At 37.5% G+C, this 19,330-nt stretch overlaps 1 protein-coding gene across 8 annotated transcripts in view; it reads right to left on the reverse strand.

Annotated features, from left to right (window-relative positions):
* The window catches only part of USP34 (ubiquitin specific peptidase 34), a 110,873-nt gene that overhangs the window by 20,532 nt on the left and 71,011 nt on the right, over positions 1 to 19,330 (reverse strand). For 6 of the 8 annotated variants that reach the window (XM_063391449.1, XM_063391446.1, XM_063391445.1 and 3 more), the window contains exons 37-58: positions 18,081 to 18,205; positions 16,863 to 17,015; positions 16,054 to 16,158; positions 15,505 to 15,560; positions 15,284 to 15,404; positions 13,935 to 14,118; positions 10,755 to 10,918; positions 9,688 to 9,753; positions 8,404 to 8,550; positions 8,259 to 8,315; positions 8,085 to 8,162; positions 7,317 to 7,411; positions 6,194 to 6,366; positions 5,714 to 5,867; positions 4,863 to 4,941; positions 3,953 to 4,006; positions 3,762 to 3,857; positions 2,777 to 2,841; positions 2,605 to 2,680; positions 2,460 to 2,507; positions 1,961 to 2,092; positions 749 to 829 (exon numbers count right to left, since the gene is read on the reverse strand). In XM_063391449.1, the coding sequence (XP_063247519.1) occupies positions 749 to 829; positions 1,961 to 2,092; positions 2,460 to 2,507; positions 2,605 to 2,680; positions 2,777 to 2,841; positions 3,762 to 3,857; positions 3,953 to 4,006; positions 4,863 to 4,941; positions 5,714 to 5,867; positions 6,194 to 6,366; positions 7,317 to 7,411; positions 8,085 to 8,162; positions 8,259 to 8,315; positions 8,404 to 8,550; positions 9,688 to 9,753; positions 10,755 to 10,918; positions 13,935 to 14,118; positions 15,284 to 15,404; positions 15,505 to 15,560; positions 16,054 to 16,158; positions 16,863 to 17,015; positions 18,081 to 18,205 (2,309 nt within the window). The remainder of the gene's footprint in view (positions 1 to 748; positions 830 to 1,960; positions 2,093 to 2,459; positions 2,508 to 2,604; positions 2,681 to 2,776; positions 2,842 to 3,761; positions 3,858 to 3,952; positions 4,007 to 4,862; positions 4,942 to 5,713; positions 5,868 to 6,193; positions 6,367 to 7,316; positions 7,412 to 8,084; positions 8,163 to 8,258; positions 8,316 to 8,403; positions 8,551 to 9,687; positions 9,754 to 10,754; positions 10,919 to 13,934; positions 14,119 to 15,283; positions 15,405 to 15,504; positions 15,561 to 16,053; positions 16,159 to 16,862; positions 17,016 to 18,080; positions 18,206 to 19,330) is intronic. The other 2 variants (XM_063391447.1, XM_063391450.1) reach the window with 1 other exon arrangement.

Here is a 19,330-nt window from a genome sequence, read left to right on the forward strand (position 1 = left end):
AAGACCTTGCCTAAGACCTTGCATAGAGTTTTCCCATGAAATATATTCTTTTACTGATGATTACATCGCATACAAAAACTATGCATAGGTCTATAAGGAAATATCACTTTAATAACCAGAAATCCAACTGAAGAATTCGGGTGAGATAAAATACCTGTTAAAGTTTATACCTTAACAACTTTCAAAGAAAGTGCACTTGTAAGTGACACTATGAATAGTTGGATTTGTGAACGTCCAAATGCTACTAATATAGGAGTTTTTTCAAAGCATTTTCAGAAAAGGGTATTAACAAACCTTTGAGGCATAATATTGTAAAATTGCCTCCACCCACAAAAATCTACTACAGAAGTTTCAAATTGGAGCTTTGAGGAGTACTGAACGTAACCGGTTTGATTTTTTTTCTTGTTTTCTGAAGGTAGAGCTTGATCAGCTACTGTTGAATTAATTCAGAAAAACCCCAATTTTTTAATGAAAAGTGTTCAGATTTGTAGAGATCATGAGGGAGTCATAGAAACCTTAATTTGCATCTACTGTGATTTAGTGATCCTGACTGTACAGCTATGCTGGGCTTGTTTCAAACAGTAACACTCCCACGGCCAAGTATCTTCCCTAAATCATTTGCAAGAATGGAGAAGGATCAGACAATTCCAGTGTTCAGTAAACTGCCAGAATCACAGCCACCATCATTGTCTGTTTCTGGTCACAGGTCAAGCAGACACCTGACTTGGAAAGGAACTTGTTTTCTTACCTGCCTCACAATCTGATTGGGACACTTTATTAGAATCTGCATTGGCCACCAATCATCATCAGCCATACGATCCAAAAACCACTGCAGAAGATACATACTGTGTTAGTTTTGTTCCACACTTGCTCTAGTCCACTCTTCTGTTTTGCATGATAATAAAGTCTGAAGAGAAATCGATGTTACTATTATTAAGGAATAGGCAAGTTTTAATCCAAGGGAAATCTAAAAGTCTTCTGTGCACAAAGGAATAAAGAAATAAAGATCAATAGCAATAAACAGCAATATAAATTTATATCTGGTATCTTCTTATCCCTGTGCTCTGCATGCCATTAGAAAATTATCTGGAAGACCACACTTATTCTGTAAAGTGATGTCAACAGCATAAAAACTATGCTTACAGTGAAGCATAACCCGCAGAATTGTGTAGAAGAGTGACAGAATTAAACAGAGCTTCCCAAGTTAGATCCCTTTTGCATTTTAACATGTGGAAAAGCCTCACGGCCTCCAGAGACCCAAAAAGTATAAAATTGACAGAGGATGACTCATTCCAAGTCAGACTCAGCAAATAACACAGCTCAGTCTTCTGAGTCCCAGAATTTTGTCTGAGTCACAAGGAAAGACAGTTTAAAGTAAAGAATCCATGTTCTTACTTTTATTTTAATTGTACCTGGGTATTCTTTACTATATTAAATGTCTTCACTCAAACATCTTAGGACTCCACCTCACTGAGACAACTGCACATCCAAATACTGAATGTCATGTAATTTATCAACCTAGAACCAATTTATAAAAGAATAATAGATTTAATTCCTTTCTGCTGAATAAAGACTAAGGCAGCACACAGTCTGTGCTAGGCTCCTTGTACATTTAAATGATCACAGAAACACTCTCAAACTTTTCTTCAGTATCCTAAAGTTGCTTTCAAGGAGACCACACCAAATTCTTTGTCTTTCCTTGTCTCTTGTGTGAGTTAATTTAGGCACATCTTCATTCAAATTACTACATAACAACTGATCAAATCAAGAGTTTGTGACACTGGCTCTCTCTTATTCCAGTGACAAAACCATTTTGGCCTGTGGTTTCAGCATAGGCTTCTATAATAAACAAGCCATTCCCCAGGATCTGCAGCAATCAGAAAGGACAAATTTCATCTCACAGAGCACAAATATACCAAATACAGCAGTTCATAGTCCAAAATATTCCAGGGATACGAACCTCCAGGAAAGTTAAACAATATATAGAAAGTTGGTTTGTACTTTGCTGAGTTCCTAAGTCACTTACTTCACAAGCTGCCTGACTGTTATTAAACTGTTTTGTTAACAGTTCAATCCACTGAAGCATTGTAGGCTGTGAAAAGAAATACAGAAAAAACTGTAACTTCAAATAATGAATTCCAGCATCATCTTTAAACATTTCTAAATGGTTCAGTAAAGCACCAAATCTTAAGAATATAATTATAAACAATAAACATTTTATGAATTAATAATACGTTGCACCTACAGATAAATACCAGTCCATACATTTTTACATACACATTATATTCCATTGTGCACTGCTCACTATAAATGTGGTAAATGCCACTCTAAACATTAACTTTGCATCATATATGGCAATTTAACAGCTCAAAATCCCACTCTTAAAATTCAAAATACAGATCAGCTTTCCACTAGGTTCATGCAGCTACTTAATGAGAATTCACAAGTAAATCGAATACCTTTTCCTTTGAATGAATAAATGTCTCTAGTACAAAGGAAGTGCTTAACTGGAAAAAAAAATGGCACCATTAATTTAGAATGCATGAATTAAAATGTCAAGAAGGAAACAGGTAACAGAAGATAAGATTCTTTGGAAATCCTTACCTTTGCTGTCATCAGAGAAACCGCTTTTGGATCTGGTAGTGTACTTGGGATGCTACTACACAACTGCCACATAAACCTAGAGTCAGTAATTTTATTTGTTAATTAAAATAAATAATGATAATCTGCAAGAAGAAAAGAAGCATTAATATTACATTTTTAAAGAAAAACTTACCCAAAATATGTATGTTCAAAAATGTTCTTGTCTTGAAGGAACTGCATGTTATCATGCCATATCCACTGAAGAAAAAATGCTACCATCAGATACAAGAAAGCAGTTTATTTCACTACTTAAGCATGATTTTAAAAATATTTAAGTGATTCCAAGGCTAAAAAACCCAAAATTTTTCTGTATGAAAAATAATTTCTGCAAGCACTTTCTTTAGTTTAAAGAGTTAGCTCAAAGCTGTTTCACTCATACTGTAGTGAATATTGGTTTTGCCTGCCATGGGACTGCAGAACAGAGCTTCAGACCTTCTCCTCTTTCTGTGGCCTCGTTTTTACAATTTAATTATTCAGAGTTCTGGACTAAAATTTTGAAAACAAGAAGTTCAAAAAGAATCATGGCTGAAGTCTAACCCAAAGCTTGATGAGCTCTGAGAACTGATGAATTCCTAAAAAGTAAGATTGGAATTTCCATCCTTAAACCAGAACAGGATCTCATGCCACGTTCCCTGTTCCTGTCTCTAAAGTGACGGTTTTGATCACATCAATTCATAGTGATTTCCACAGCAATACAGTTTAAAACATTAAACTCTGATAAAATCTATTAATTTTTTTAAGACCAAGCAAGATAAAAGCATGATCTGATTTGCTGGCTAGGAACGAAGAGACATTTTAAATTAGGAATCTAAAGTGTGGCAGATGCTGAAGCAACACTTCTGGCCAGAGGGAGCAGGGACATGAAATTTTCCAGGTACTAAGAAGGGATTTATCCCAGATACAGGACAGAATGAGAAAACATCTAAAATTCACGTAAAATGTAAATCCTAATTCCCTTCCTATCCCAAGACAATCTCCTAAGGAAGACAGTGAAATGAAAGGACTGTCACCTCAGTGATTTAAACTATTTTTGCTTTCCTATGTTTATTCAGATTTCTGATGTGTTTAGGGCCTCCTAGTGTGTTTTAAAATTGGTGTTAAAACAAATCAACTTGTACCTCCAGCAATTCTGATGAAACATCAAATTTGTAGTCTTTGCCATTCTCCTCCTCTGGCTCCATCCGTTTATAAAACAGCATGTAAGCACTGTGTGTCTTGGAGAAAAAAACATCTGTATAATTTTTGCTTTGAGAGAGAAATCATGAAATCAGAAATATAATCACAGAACAAGGGTTTGGAAGAGAAATACCTTTTCAAAGGAGAAGTCCATAAACTTATCAGTAACAGAATCATAAGTTTTTGTCTGTCAAGAAGAAAGCAAAACCATTAATTACAGGCTTTTCATTGCTTTAGTCTCTAACAGTTTGTCATAGTTCACCTGCACATTTATTTCATGACATTTATGAGGGCTGCTGACAATTTAGCTCTTGCTCAAAGCAGTCTTGTTTCTTTTTTTTTTTCTACAGTGGCCTCTTCTGAATTTTCAAAGCTACTATGCAATACTCTACCTCCAGCCCAAGCAATTTCCTGGCTCATCCATCTCACTGACACCTGCTCTTCAGAGGCACCCAAAGGTATTTTATCCATGTGCCAAACAAAGGAATTCTTTGGTTTTATTTCAGCATATGTCTTTCCCAGACAAGAGAAGTTGTTCTATGCACAGGACTGATTTAGTAAGATATGCTGTTATCTGCAATGTGCTTTATATCATGTACACAGCAATAAATAATGATCAATTCAGGCACAACCTGGAACATTTGAGTGTTGTTTGTAGTAATAATGTGTAAAAACATTCCAACTGATGTCACAGGCAGCAACACAAGGCATAGACAAAGATCAAAATGCCCCTTTTTTCCAGAATACACCTAAGCTTGAAGTAATTATTCCTTCATCAATGGTCTGAGCTAAGCAGCCACCCCAAGCAAGGATTGCTACATTAGCTTCAGGCTCACTTTTTGTGCCTGAATAAAGGGTATGATAAAACCCAGATCTAGTAAAGAAACATCTCTTGTTTGGAGAGACACTTCACTTTGTTTCATGAGTAATACCTGTACTTCTGACAGCTTCCTTTTAAAACCTCATACAAAGGCCTGGGTGGTAACAGGCTGTAACAGATACTGGAGAAGTTGAACATGACAAGAATTCAGGTCACAACTTACAGTCATTTCTCCACCAAAACATTCGGAAGCGAGCTGGGCAGAATCGAAGGGTTTAACTTCAGCATCATTGAAAAGGTACCTGCAAGGCAGGAAGAAGCTTTCAAACAACTGCTGCTCATCTCTAGGGCCAAATAAAGCCTAATGAGCACTTCCAATGATTCCTCAGACTGAAATATTCCTATTATTAATTTCTAATGTCTTGTTTAGATGCCAGCAAATGCAGATCTGGTCCCAAAGTGACTTCCTTCTAATAACATCAAGCAAGGAGGTACTGCTGTGGATCCCCACTGGAGCAGGGATTAGGTCATGAGCTGGTCCTGTTTCAGAAACGCTCTGGCTATTCTAGAGAAGAAGGAATGCAGGAAACCTTCTCTCCTATTCCAGGGCTCCAGTGAGAAATGGAGATCCCACATCCAAAAATCACAGGCAGAGTGTCCCCTGCTTTCTTCTGTCTTCTAGCAGGGCCCTCCTCCTTTCCATGCCTGTGTCCATTCCCTTTCCCGAATTCTACATCCAGAAATGAAGCTGGATCCTCATCCAAGGTACCAGCAGATCTCAGGAAGGACAATCTAGGAAATCTTTTGTACTGAAGTAATTCAAACCTAGTCCCACCAGAAGCAATCCTTGCCTGTGGTGAGGCCAGCACAGCATTCCCTGCCACCCAAGGGACCACACAACTCTGCTGGCTCCTGATCCCATGGCCAATAAATTTATATCCTTACAACTATCAAATTCCAACACCCTGTGCTTTCCAGAGGAACCTACAGGATATATCCCCTGTAAAACTGCATCTGACAAAGCCAACAAGCTTCAGTTACTAAAAATACGGAAATATGAACGGCATAGCTCACCACTTGTTGTTCTTGTAAGCATGAGGATTGACAATGTCCCTGATAAAGCTGTAGTAGTGCCCCCCATCTGCTGTTCCTGTGTGAACTGTCACACCAATCAGGTCATACTCATAACTCTCAGTTTCCTTCAGATATCCACCATCCTCCTTAAAACCTGAAAGAATTCAATACCATATTTCATCAGTTATTTCCTAAACACCCAAATTTCAACATTAGTAACAAACTGTATACAACTATTTGCAATTCCTCTCATACTTTACGAACAAATATAAAATTAATTCAAATTAAACAGTATTTGAACCCAAAACCTGGCCATTTTTCTCATGTGAAACACAGTGTGTGACTTTGGGAAGATAGGTTGATTAAAGCTATGTTTGATTTTATTTGCTTCTGTTCTGCATACAGGAAGTGAATACACAGATAAATACACAGTGTATACACAGAGTGCCAAAGCTTGCTGGATCCATTTTAAGTGCAAACCTTCTTTCCTGTCGTTTTTTCCCATGAGGAAATCTTCAGTGTAGGGTGTCATATCCAAACGTAAAGGGAATGAAAAATGGGTATTGACTTTCTCCTTCATCATGGTCACCATATTAAATGTATATCTCATGGTGTTGAAGCTTAAGATACGAGGTAGTTTCTTAAAACATGCCCTGAAGGATCACAAAAAAACATGATTTACAAAAGTTTAGTATGGTGAATTGTATTTTCACAGAGATTTTAAACATTTATTTCAAGAGTAACATTGGAGATCTGTTGCTAAGACCTAAATACAAAATTCAGCTCTTACAGTGCCCCAGAGCAGGGCAGACTGACTGGCAGCAGGAAGGTCAAATTTAGCTCATTAAACAATTCTATTTAGGCTGTCATTATACCTTGGAAGAAACAGCAAGTCTACTCATAGGGCAGGAATCAGTTTTCTAAAATAGCAGCATCAAATATGCCATGAATGAATCCAACAAATCCCCTCACTGCAGGGAGTTTTACCATTTTCCAAAAGACAAATTTCAAGGCAGAACATCTCCTGCATTAAATCTCATTAAATTTGCACTAATGATTTTCTGGTAAGTTACTCTCTCACCCATGTTTTTTAAAACAAGGTTTTCCAACTCTAACAAAGAAATTTCTTAGCTGCAATATCAAGACAACATAAAATTTTAATTTACTTTATAAGCAGACTTTGCAAAACATAGAAACATTTTTAAAGCTACACATTTTAATTAAGAAATTCAGGGTGACATGAAACCCAAGCAATTATCCTGCATAATGAGTAACCAACCAACACTTGAAAGCATGTAGTATTTTAAACCCAGGACCAATGTTTCAAAAGGTACTAATTTCTAGGGGTTTTTAATTAAAAAAGGTCGTGAACATTTTCCTGTGTCTTTTGTTAAGATAATTTAGGATTTTTACTGTGGAAATTTGATTTCCTCCTAATTTCTGATTTGGGGATCACAGGGCTCACATCTTTATAGACCTCCATGGTATAAACTGAATGAAAGAGCAGTCCTGTTCCATCTAAAGGATTACTGTTATTCCAAATGGAATTCCAGTGATTTACTAAACAGAAAAATTAAGAACATTTATTTCTTCTTAGCCACACCTTTTTTCAGCCCGCACTTTCTTCCCACAGTGAGAGCACGTGTACATGTTGTCACCTTCCAAGGTATCTTTAATAGTTACTTCATCAAGAGATTCCTACATGGAACAAATAAAAAAAGAGTTTACATTTATCTTGGATACTTATATCTTGTGCTTACATGGTCTGCTTTCCAAATCCTTCCCTTTCAATCTTACTTTGGGTTTAATTAACATTTCCATAAGTTATGAAAATGAAGTCACAAAATTTTGTCACAGAAGAGCACACACCTCAACTAAGAGAAAAGTTTGACAGGAAAACCAGCTCCTAACCCATACACAGAATTAAGGAACCAACTCATAAAAATGGTACTCAACATTCCAAGCTGTCTCAAAGAATTCATATCCTTTAAATTCAAATTCCAAGTGTGGTGATTAATGGTTGTTTAAAAAGCTTGAAAACCTAGAATTTACGCTGGTGTAAGATTTCAATGAACTTCATAAGCAGTAGTACTTATAAATGTTACATCTTTTGACATTTACAGTTCTCATGTAAAATGACCACAGCATGTTTAAAACAAGTAAATAGTGATTACTGACTGTAAAACAATAGTCAATGACTATTGTTATCTCCAGCTGATGGCACACAGCACTGAAACTAAATTACCTCCTAATACCAACCTAAAACCACCCCAAAACTAGAGTGCAGCTAAAAAGCATCAACACCTTCAAGTGTGTGCCAGTGTTTTGTAATGGAGATCTATGAGACTCATTCCAGCCCGGTGTTACTTACATAAATATTCTTCATATCTGCTACCTGGCACCTCACTGTGTAGAACTCCTCAGCTGTCTGACTCACATGCTCACAGTCCTGAACAAATGCAAAAGAAAAGCGATGAAATAACTTTTTTCGAGAAGTTAGAAAAAAATTATCTTTACAAGATCAGGCTAGAGAAGAAACACTTACCAAAGAAACCACGTTGTTTGTGATAACGCCCCCAAACAAACTTTTCACTGTGTTTTTCTGTGAATGAATGAATGAATACTGTCAAGGAAATTTGAGCAAATCCCAAAGTTTCCAAGCTCCCTTTTGCTCCCTCTTAATAACTCACCAGTTCTGGAGACATTTCCTCTATTTTAGTTATGAGGTCAGTGAAGAACTCAGTCATGTCTTTCTGCTCTCCAGTGTTCAAGGGTTGCTTATCCATGGTGTAGGTTTTACAGAAAGGCCTTGGGTTGTAAGCCTTACATTCACTTTCCTTTGGATAAAAGATACCAAACAAAACCAAATCAACCCAAATCCTTTCCTTTTCAAGTTACACAGATGTACCCAACACACACATAGGAACATCTGTTTTAAAAAATACATCTTTTACATACAATATGCTCATTAGTCAGGATAGTTTCTTAATAAATGTTTCTGCTGAAATGCAAAGCCGTTTTTAACTAATTGATAACTGTTATCGTGATACCAGTGAGTAAAATATCATTAATAAAGAAGTATTGAAATATTTGGTAAATACTTCATAAAATGAATCATTAAAATAAAACATCTTGGCTGAAGACATGACAGGTGCAGTTTCTGCATATCTTCTCAGACATAAAACAAAATGTGAGAACATCAGCTTGTATTTATGTATTTCTGGACACTGCTGACTAAAATCTTGCCAAATGCTCAATTCTCATTCAGACTTCTCTATGTTTAATCTAGTTTTCAACGGGATGTGTTTAGCCAGAGGAAAGAATTTGCAGTATAAAGCAATTCTTTAGAATATATCCCCGTTCCAGTGCCTTGCACTCTGGGAATGCAGGACTTTTTTACTCTGTTCTCTTTTAAGGATATACAGCAGGACAGTACCACCTGTAAATACTGCCTTTTCTAGAATAAAGTCTTTCTTCAAGACTTAAATAATTCTAAGTCTTGATATGACTTCATGTTCCTGTATTATTTTCTGCTTATGTGAACACCTAATTTAATAATTTTTATGATTCATGGGAGGCATTACAAGTCAAGATTCTTTCCCCCATTTGTCTTCAAAGTGATTGTGAATTTCTTACACAAAACCAGTGTCAACTCTGCTCTGGTTTTTTTTCATTATTTCAGAATGGTTTCAGTGTTTTAACAGCAGTGAACACGTGGGAACTGCTTTACTTTTGTTTGGTCCTGGAATCTCAAAATTGTGCTGAATTCCAATGGATTAATCTTTAAGTATTGGAGCAAGGAAAATACAATGAATAAATACAATGTATTTTATTTTATTATCAAGGAAATTCCACCTCCCCAACACCTCCCCAGTAATTCACTGACTCACCTGAACTATGTACAAAGAATCCCTACAATACTTTTAGGATATTTTCTAAAGGATCCTTTCTAAAACAGCCTCTTTCACACCTACCATTAGGTATGTAAACATCTTCTGGAGTTCCAGGAGAGTGGTCTTGTGTTTCATATCTTCTGAATACTAACAGAAATTAACAAAAGAAGATTTGATTTTTTGCTTATTACTTTCCAAAAACATACATTTAAAAGATGTAACATCCAAATAAAAACCCAATGACTTTATTATGGACCATAGGAAAAATGATTGTGTATATAAATACACAGTCTATTATCTTACACTTAGAATTTTCATACTTATTCTACACTTTTTTGGCATGTCAACATTAAACCTGAGAAAAAATAACTCTACTTTCCAAAAATTTATTGCAGGTAGGAACTTTTGGGAAAGTATTACAAAATATCAGTGTTTTTGGAATAATTTTTTTTTTTTATTCACAGAGATTGAGGGTTCTGAACAGCTCCCTCCATAATGCATTTCCTGTGCAGACCAGCAGCTTCTCTTATTTAGCTTTTTATCTGCATTTATAAATGGCAAATCCAGAAGTTACGTGACAAGTACCAGCAATGAACAGCAACAGAAAATGATGAGGACACTGCCAATTCGGGTGTTTCACACGTTCCAGCTGCCCTGCTGATGTCAGGGACCAAAATGATACTTTGTCTCATACAATAAAGAGATGAAAGTGGAACTATTGCATTTCTGGAAGCTAACCAATGTATGATGATTTATAGGACCTGCTGTACTTCTGGTAGCACAAGATACACGCTTTGGGACTTTATAAACATTCATGAAAAAACATTGTTTAACAAAATGACAAATTAGCAGTTAAGAAACAACAGACAATTCACATAAACCTAAATCTGAATCAGCCTAGTTGAAAGCAACAGAAATATGACTTTTAGAACATTTTATTTCAATGCCACCTTAAGAACCTACCACATCAAATATTTAAGGAAAAAAATCTCTTCAGACATCAGCAAAAGAATCCAACTACACAAAAAGTAGACTAACTGCTGAAGAAATATTCTTTATCTAGATGTAACTTTTACAAGTAAATCTGTATTTTTTCAATATTTGCACTGATTCTTGAATGTAAACTTCTACCCAAGCCCCACACTCACCTTTGCAGTGAAAATTGCTTGTCTGGCCTCTGGGATCATGTACAACTGCTGAATAGTGGAGGCCAAGTAACACGTGGCTCCCAGGTTGGTTAAACCCACAAACCTGCACTCAGCACGAACGTCATCGTGTGGCCAATAGTCCCACTTGTAAGGTGCATGGGAAGCTGTGAAAGGCAGCAATCACACAGGCAGGAAAACAGTAAATCCCAAGTGCAATTTGCAAAAATAGATATACAATGAAAAGCTTGATGTTCACACTAATAAATGTCACCAGGTTATGCAGTGTGCATTTACAGGCACAAGGCAGACTGTGCCTGATCTTTAGGAAAATGGATTATATATTTCTCAGCAAAGTCTTTCAAATCTTTGGACAGAGCAGCAGCCTTCCTGCCACACCACTTTGGGCCGCAAGGGGCTCACTGTGGTCTCCAAAGCACAAGTGAATCAGATCGAAAAAGCCATTTTCTTCTCCTCTAAGCTTTCTACTCCTCGGTATTTCATACCATGTAGTGATGGATTTCTTACACAGGGAGGCACCAGACAAGTTTGGCAGGGCTGAGTGACTCTTTCATAAGCCTTGTTCTGATATGGCTGCCAAGAAATCAGAAGAATGGGGAAGCTCTTCTCATCTGCCAGCCAGGAAGATGGTAACCAGCTCAGACAATCTTCCTTGCTATCCAACAAGTTGGACACAAACCCCTGCAATGCATCCAGCTTTGCTATTCGTCCCCAGAGGTGTCACTCTCTGAAAACACAGTGTGTCCCACAAATAATTCAGTACTTCTGCTGAACTGGATGTTCAGATAAAGAGGAAAAAAGATTCCCCAAAAATAAAGACTCTTAAGTGTTCTTCTCAATCCACACTATCAGATAGAAAATCTGGCATCCCCATATCTTCAGAGACCAGACCCACAAGATGCTCTGTTGCACAACAAATAATAGTTGTAATCTTCATTTTGGCATTGGCACCAAAACAACTATTAGCTCTGAAGCTCCAAGGAGGGAAGAAAAGAGGTTTAATTCTCCTGTTTCAACAAATCTCAGTGGTGTGACCTCGGGTTACCTGGGCTGGTCAGCCAGTTGAAACAAAGCTCCCCTGCCCGTTTCACCTCCTAAAGAAGGTCATTAGCAGAGTAATCCAAAATTCCCTCCCTTAACTGCAATCCCTAAATTACAGCATCCTAATTCACCCTTTCTGATGTCAGGACTCAGCATCTATCACTGCCTAGAGCTCATCAAGCTGTAATTGCATAGCAATCAGTTGACTTCTCTGTACTTCACAGAGCAGCTGGCAAGATCTTCCACTTCCTTCCATCTGACAAAGAGCATTCAGGAATTTGACAAGGACTTTCTCAGGACGACCCTGTGTTCCCCACCCCGGGATTTTTTAGGTGACTGACTTCATTTGTGTAACAAAATTTTTCCTTCTTCCTTATGGATCTTAAGTAGAAAGGCAAATTTGAGGCTCGTTGATGTCTATCTTCTTCATTCCTCACTGTTGTTATAGAAACCAGCTTTTTCTCAGGAAGAGATGGGGAAACTTGAAACCAAACTTGCAATGTTCACATTCTATTTTAAGCAAATTACAGCTGAATTTTTTCCTCTCAGAATGACCGTGCATTTCTCTGTATTCCACCTTGTGATGATGCTCCTGCTCCATCCATAACACCAGACATGACCTGAAACTTGCTGGGAAGTGAAGTACCTACTCTTTGAACTGAAGGGTTTTATCATTCTTTAAAGAAGCAAAACTCCAAAACCCTGCAAGAAATTTACGAACAACTGAAAATACCTAAATCCACTCCTCAGTAAGATAAACCTGAATGAACTGGGGCCCCTCCCTGTTAAGATTAAAACCACATTAAACCCAAAGACAGGATGGAAACTTCTAATATTTCCCTTAATGTTTCTCCTAAGAAGGATGGAGGGATAGGCCTAGGATTAAGAATTTTGAAAACTAGTAAGATTACAGAAATAAAAAAGTGGAAAAGCCCGGTTTCAATAATCTCTGGACCACATCAATGGAATAACAAACCCTTAAATAAATGAGGTATCACATGTCCTGTGTTGGGTGCACATCACAGAGACAGCAGCACTGTGCCAGTTGTAATAAAATTCACATTCATACAAGTGAGAAATACTGGATAGGGAGTAGGAGCACAGAGCAGATGGCTCTGGAGAACTTGGGATGGAACAAATAATCCAGAGAGAAGTGTTTGGAGGAAAGTAACAACCGTGGTAAATGTTACAGAAAACTTCAACACTCAGGAATTACTGAGTGAGTTAAACACTGATGGTAAGAAACAAATGATTGCACCTGGAGAGACAGAGACAACCTCAGCAGCAGATAACGTGCTCATAGCAAATATAAATATCCAATATTTTCATAAAATATATTCCTCATAATATTTCTTCTGAGCACAGGAGACCTTGGAAGGCCTCAGGCATATGAGAATAGAACACAAAGCATTATTATGATCAGATTTCTCTTTTGCTTGCTGAATTGTAAGGCACTAAAATCAATTCCACAGATTATAATAAATTACAGAACCTCAGGTTAGAGAAATTTAAACTAGGCACGTGAAAGGAAATCTAGCAAGCAAAAAATGCATAATGAGGACTTGCAAATCAAAGATAAAATATTAATAAACTGGAAATTTTGGTGATTTCCATATTATATATAGGAACTGTGGTTCCAAAAGGCAGGAAGCATGGAAGCCAGAAGGCACAGCAACACTGCTTTCTGCAGATATCTGGGTACAGACTGAAGTCAACTACAATGATACCAGAAGCTCTGAAAACAGGATAGGGCTATTCACAACTCCAGTACCTCCATGTGGTTTATACTTTGGTTTATGTATAAATATTCCATGGTTTATGTTAGAAAGGAAAAAGGGAACTTAAAATCCAGCACAAGAGGATGAAACACATAAAATCCAATGTTACCCCTGGGTACCTGTCATTTTGCAGGACCACAAACTCTAAACAACCCATATTTAAGAGCGGGTGATATAGAAATTATTATGGGATTTAATTTGGTAGGTGAGCAAAAGATGCCAACACTCATGTGCCAGCACCCCAGGTGATGGGGGATAAACAGCAGAGCTACAGAGTGGAATTCCCAGAGCGGTGTTAGAGGCCATGAAACTCTCCAAGGCTGGCTGTGCCTGAGGTTCTTACACTGCATGTGCTGTGCCATGACCCAGTTGTGGAGCAGCCTGTAGTTCTCCACAGAGCCTTTCACCATTTCCACCAGCAAGTCGTAAGCAGCAGCCCTGGAGGAGTGGGACTTGCACTTTGGCTGTTGTCTGTCCTTCAGACTGGGCAGCAGGAACAGGAGATTGAAGATGTCCCTCAGAAACTCCTGGGAAACAGTTAAATTGGCACATTTAGCAGCTTGAAAGTATCCTTAGAAGATAAATCACATACCAACAATTTTCTAGGAACTTCTGTAGATTTTCTGTACCTCTATCATGCAGAACTTCCTGACTTGAATACAAGTTCTGAATCACAAATTTCAACAATTTAGACTGCTTTAAGTGCACTGTAACCATATTAGAGTCTGAAGAGGAACATGCCAATTGGAAAAGAACAACAAAATATGATTGCTTTTATGACTGATAACTTGACAAACCAGACATGGATTTTCAATAACTTTTAAGACTAGTTTCTCAAGCTTTTCTTAAGCTTTCCACACATCCAAGCTACATAAATCTGACCTTTGCATACCTGTATTTTAATTTCCATATCTTCCTCCACACTGCACTCTGTGAACTGAATTCTTACTCTAATTTAATGTGCAAGTTCTCTCTGTAAGTAAGATACACTTATCCAGTAGAACAACACAAGCAGTCTTTTAAAATGCTGTTTGCAATGTCACATTTGGACAATCAAATTACCTTCAGGACCGTTTTATGGTAACAGAATAAAGAGACAAGATATAAACAACATCATTAGATGCCAGGGCCAAGTTTTCAGCTGAAAAGGCCTAATAAGAAGTTCCATAGAGTCTACAGAAAAAAACATCAGTCTGAATCAGTTTTTACCCACAATTTGGATTTTTTTTACGACAATGCAGTTGTCAAAGATAAAATAAGAGGTTTTTAGCAACTTCCCCTGCCTCACCACTTCCCCACTTTACAAACACAGGTGGAATGTAATAATCTTGTAACAGATCTCTGCCACTGCACAGCTGTAGAGCTTAAATGTCACTTTTAGATCAGACTGCCCAGGATCTGGTCAAAATCAGCTGTTGTTAAGAACTTAAACCAGTTAATGCTGATCAATAGTAAAAACATTTAAAGATAATAAATGAAAATAAATAAAACTTCAGAGATGGAAGAATTCTATCCTGGAATTACATAGAAAGGGAAAGAACCATATATGCTACTTGTTAATAAAGGAATACGTGTGGGTTTGTCTTCATCCTAAGGCTAGAAATATGACATACTTTCACAAACTGAGCCCTGCAATCAAAATGAGGTAAAAAAGATCCTGTTTTGATCCATCAGTGGTCTTGCCCTTCTCACCTGGCCTTCCCGAGAAAATTTGAAGGGTGGTTTGTGCTTAATAACACTGGTGGCGAGGCGGAGCAGTCCTGTGAGCCCATCATCCTCTATGTTCCCATCCTGGTGGTCAAGGATTTCTCTGCTGGATATGCACACACAGGGAGAGAAGGAATGTCACAGCTCTGCCCCACTGACAAGAAACACAGTGCAAATGAAGTGAAATTCCTGTGGGAAAGGCTCACCTCCGAATGCAGTCTGCAAGGTGTCTTGCCAGCGCATCTAAATCAAGCAGGGTGGTCTGATTCAAAATAAAGAAATTGGAATACAAATGGGAAATAATTATGGACTTCCTTTGGAAGAAAATTTATTACTGAACACAGAAAAACAGAGATAATTAGAACTCATTTCAAGCATGCTCTAAGGTAAGTTTTCTAACTTATGCTAAGTGGCTGTTAACTGAATTTAACTCTTTCAGCTTTAATCAAATACCTGATTAGCTCCTACTTGGAACACACTGGAATTATCAGCGATGAATGTCACAGATAATTACTGTATTCCCACATCTGTGACCTTCATCTAAATTCACCTTCTCTGTGAGTTACAACAACCCCCCTTTCTTGACCCTGCAGAGTCACTACCTGAAGCTTCCAAGAGCTACTAAATACACATCGGAGTAAACTGGGAGATGGAAAACATCCCAGAGCTGCTCACAGCAGTTCATTGGACTGTAAGAAAAAATGTCCGAAGACACAAATTAAAAGCAATAAACACTGAATGCAAGGCAAATCTACCTGACTTGCATCTTTGACATGAATGTTATCAATCAGTTTGCACAGCAGCCAAAAATACTCCTTACAACCAGGTCGCAGCACAGTTTCCTCTTCATAATCCTCTATCTGTGGAAAGAAATTGCATTTGCTCTGAAGTAGAAGACAAAATAACTGTATTAAAAAAACACAGTGAAGCCAGTAACTGTGTTACAAGAGTATTACTTTCTTCAAGCCTCTAAGGTAAGTATAAGAACAATGTATTTCACAAGGGTAACAGTGTGTGCTCTCTTTTTCTTCTGCAATATTGATTAATTTTCTTGAAAAACTGTCAGGATGATCTGCCAGACCTGTAAAAGATTCATAGAATACTGTGGAGCTCATCTCACTCACTACAAATCACAGAAATATTCAGTATTAGTCTGGACAAAACATGAGAAAATTGGGCTGATTTCAATTAATTTATATATCTCTAATTTTAGACTCTCCAGAAAAAGTGATAAATATTGCAGAATCTTCTATAGGCTGTTTTAATTTAACTCTTTTTTAAAAATATCTGTGTATGTGGACATTGAATTTTAAGAACAAGAGCACTTCCTAAAAGCTGTTTTGCATTTCTCCAGACACAGCCAAGCTGTAAATTACTGCACTGTCACAGTTTAACCACTTTTCTAAAGTTTCTAGAACATCTAAACCAGAAACCTTTGTATCTCTGTGTATCTGAAACACTGTGTCAGACACAAAGATAATGTGCTGCCGTTTTTGGTTTTTATATTGAAAAAGTATATTTAAATTGATCTTTGGGAAAGTCTTGTCAGTTCTTGAATTCTTACCCTAATTGGTTTCAGAGCTTGAGCATCAGGGAGAAATTTTAACAAGGTTGATGCAGCCAGCAGCAGAAAGGAGCGATTGATTGAGTCTCCCCCATCCAGGCCAGAGAGAGACAATTTGTACAAACCATTGCAAGACTCGTGGCGAACTGCAGTCTAAGAAAAAGAACAAAATGACACAATTACACACATTATTTGTAAGGTTTTTTCTTTTGTATCTTTTTCTTTCATAGGTACATAAACTCATTTCATAATATCTATGAGCTTATCAGGTGTGAATGTGTCTTTCTAAAACAGGTATTCCAAAGAATGTGCATTTAAACTGCTTACATAAAAATACAAGATATACTATTTTAATGAAAAAGATGATTTGTCTGTGCCCTGTGTCTCGAGTTACGTATTTTCTTTGAAAAGATTGCAAGTGACTAGAATAGAAAATATCACATGTGGCAAATCAAGGAGTCTATGTGAATCCTGAATTTACCCTTACTCATTCATAACTACTAATTAATTTAATTTCATGAAGAATTGTTTTCTTCTTTCTTTTACTACAAAAAATATCCACAGTCTAATCAAGCTTTGGAAGTTTGCACTCTCATTTCCAAGGATTTTAAATGGAATCAGCCTTTAAGCTTTTCCTGTGCTTGAGTAATAAAACAACAGATAAGAATTATCATATCATGTCCACCTTGCACCTTTAAGCAATCACCTGTAAGTTCAAAAAATTTCTGCTGTGAATATAACTGATGCAATTTTTAAGCCTTTATTACATGCAAAAAAACTAATTAAAGCTAGACAAAGCTTTGGTCATGGCAAAGATTTTTGTATCAATTCTCATTCACCTCATTTTGTGATTCTAATTATAGAAAAATAACTAGTAACAAAACTGTAATAATGTAAAAAACATAATGGGGGGGAAGTACATTTAAGCTAATTCAAGTCAGGTGGCATCTCCCAGAAATTTCAACAAACTACCCGGAAATTTTAGCAAGTTACAATGAAAAAATGACCTTCAAACAGAAGTCAAGGAGAAAGGTGAATTTCTAACCTGGCTTGCCACTGACCACAGACGTGGTACCTTCCAATGATCACTTACACAGTCCTGCAAGTAACTGATGCAGATCTTGCTGCTTTTAGCAGGAAAAGACATTTCTTGAATCTAATGGCACCCCAAAGTTAATGACACTAATTAGGAATGCAACAACCTGCCCATTGCCATACCTCTGGAATCAGAAGGGTGAGTTTCTTGAGCCAGTCTTGCAAATGGTCACTGTCAGCCAGACTGGATTTCACCAGGGAGCAGCAGTGAGCCCAGCTCACCAAGAGCCACATGGAATAGTGAGTGACTGGAAGAGGAGCAGAGAAACCCCACTGTAAGCAACAGCAAAGGCTTTTTGAGTACAAGGGTTGCACAGTCCAAAATGACATTTATTTCAGTCACACTACCAGGAAAGACAAAAATCTTTCTTGGCACTTAGGATACAAAAACCCCCAGAGTTTTATGAATATGCTGATTAAATACTGACCACTGTACTAATGACGACCATCTAATTAGATTAAATATTACCAATTAGGGGCAGAGTCCTTTCCTAAATCTATCTTAACCCATGAGCTGGTGCTTTGCACCACATCTTCTCACATTTCCAGTTTTGTACTAATTTCTGTGGCCACGTCTGTGTTGCCTCAAATGAAAGTTCCGCTGCAATCATCTTGCAGCCCCTGAGCAATTTGGGAATTCTTAGGTTGAGTCTTTGTAAGGAAATCAGAGCAAGAGTGAGTATTTTGCAGCGCTTCAGACTCCATCCAGTGTCACCTGTAATAAGGCCAGCAAGCTTTCAAGGACTTCAAGCTTTCAAACATCCCATTTTTGGAAGGAATTATATCAATGGAGAAGCCATTTTTCACCTTTCATTATTCAGGAGAGAGACTGCCAGCAGCAAGAGCCCAAGCGCAGACACACGCAATGACAGCAATTTCTGGAGCCAGTATCTGCTGGGATTTGTTCCCAGTAAACAAGGCCTGAACACTCAATTAAAGATGTCCAAGGGTGTCCAGGACACCCTTGAATTTATTTTAATGGGATAGGACCCCATCTGTCTTGCCAATGAAGCTTTTCCTCTTGGCAGAATAAAGAAACCTGCTCTTGGAATAAGGTCTAATTTCAATTTTTCAGGTGCAGCAAGAGTTTATTCCTGGGAGCCCTCTCATCTTCTCCTTAATTTCCACCTGAATTTCTTATTTTCCTCTTTGCAAAGTGTTACATTTTGATGGGATCTTGCCTGGATACCTCTGTCATTGGCTATTAATGCAGGAAAAATGCTGTGTGGGATTTGTCTGAATTTGCTGCTCTCCTCATTGATGCAACTTGATATGAAAATTCTCACCTGGAATTTCTGCCACAAGCACAATAAGAAATATTTCGGCAAGAGGGAAGCAGCTGCTGCCCGTGGAAAAACTCACTGAGCAGAAGA

This window comes from Prinia subflava, chromosome 2, assembly GCF_021018805.1.
Source record: "Prinia subflava isolate CZ2003 ecotype Zambia chromosome 2, Cam_Psub_1.2, whole genome shotgun sequence".
NCBI lineage: Eukaryota > Metazoa > Chordata > Aves > Passeriformes > Cisticolidae > Prinia > Prinia subflava.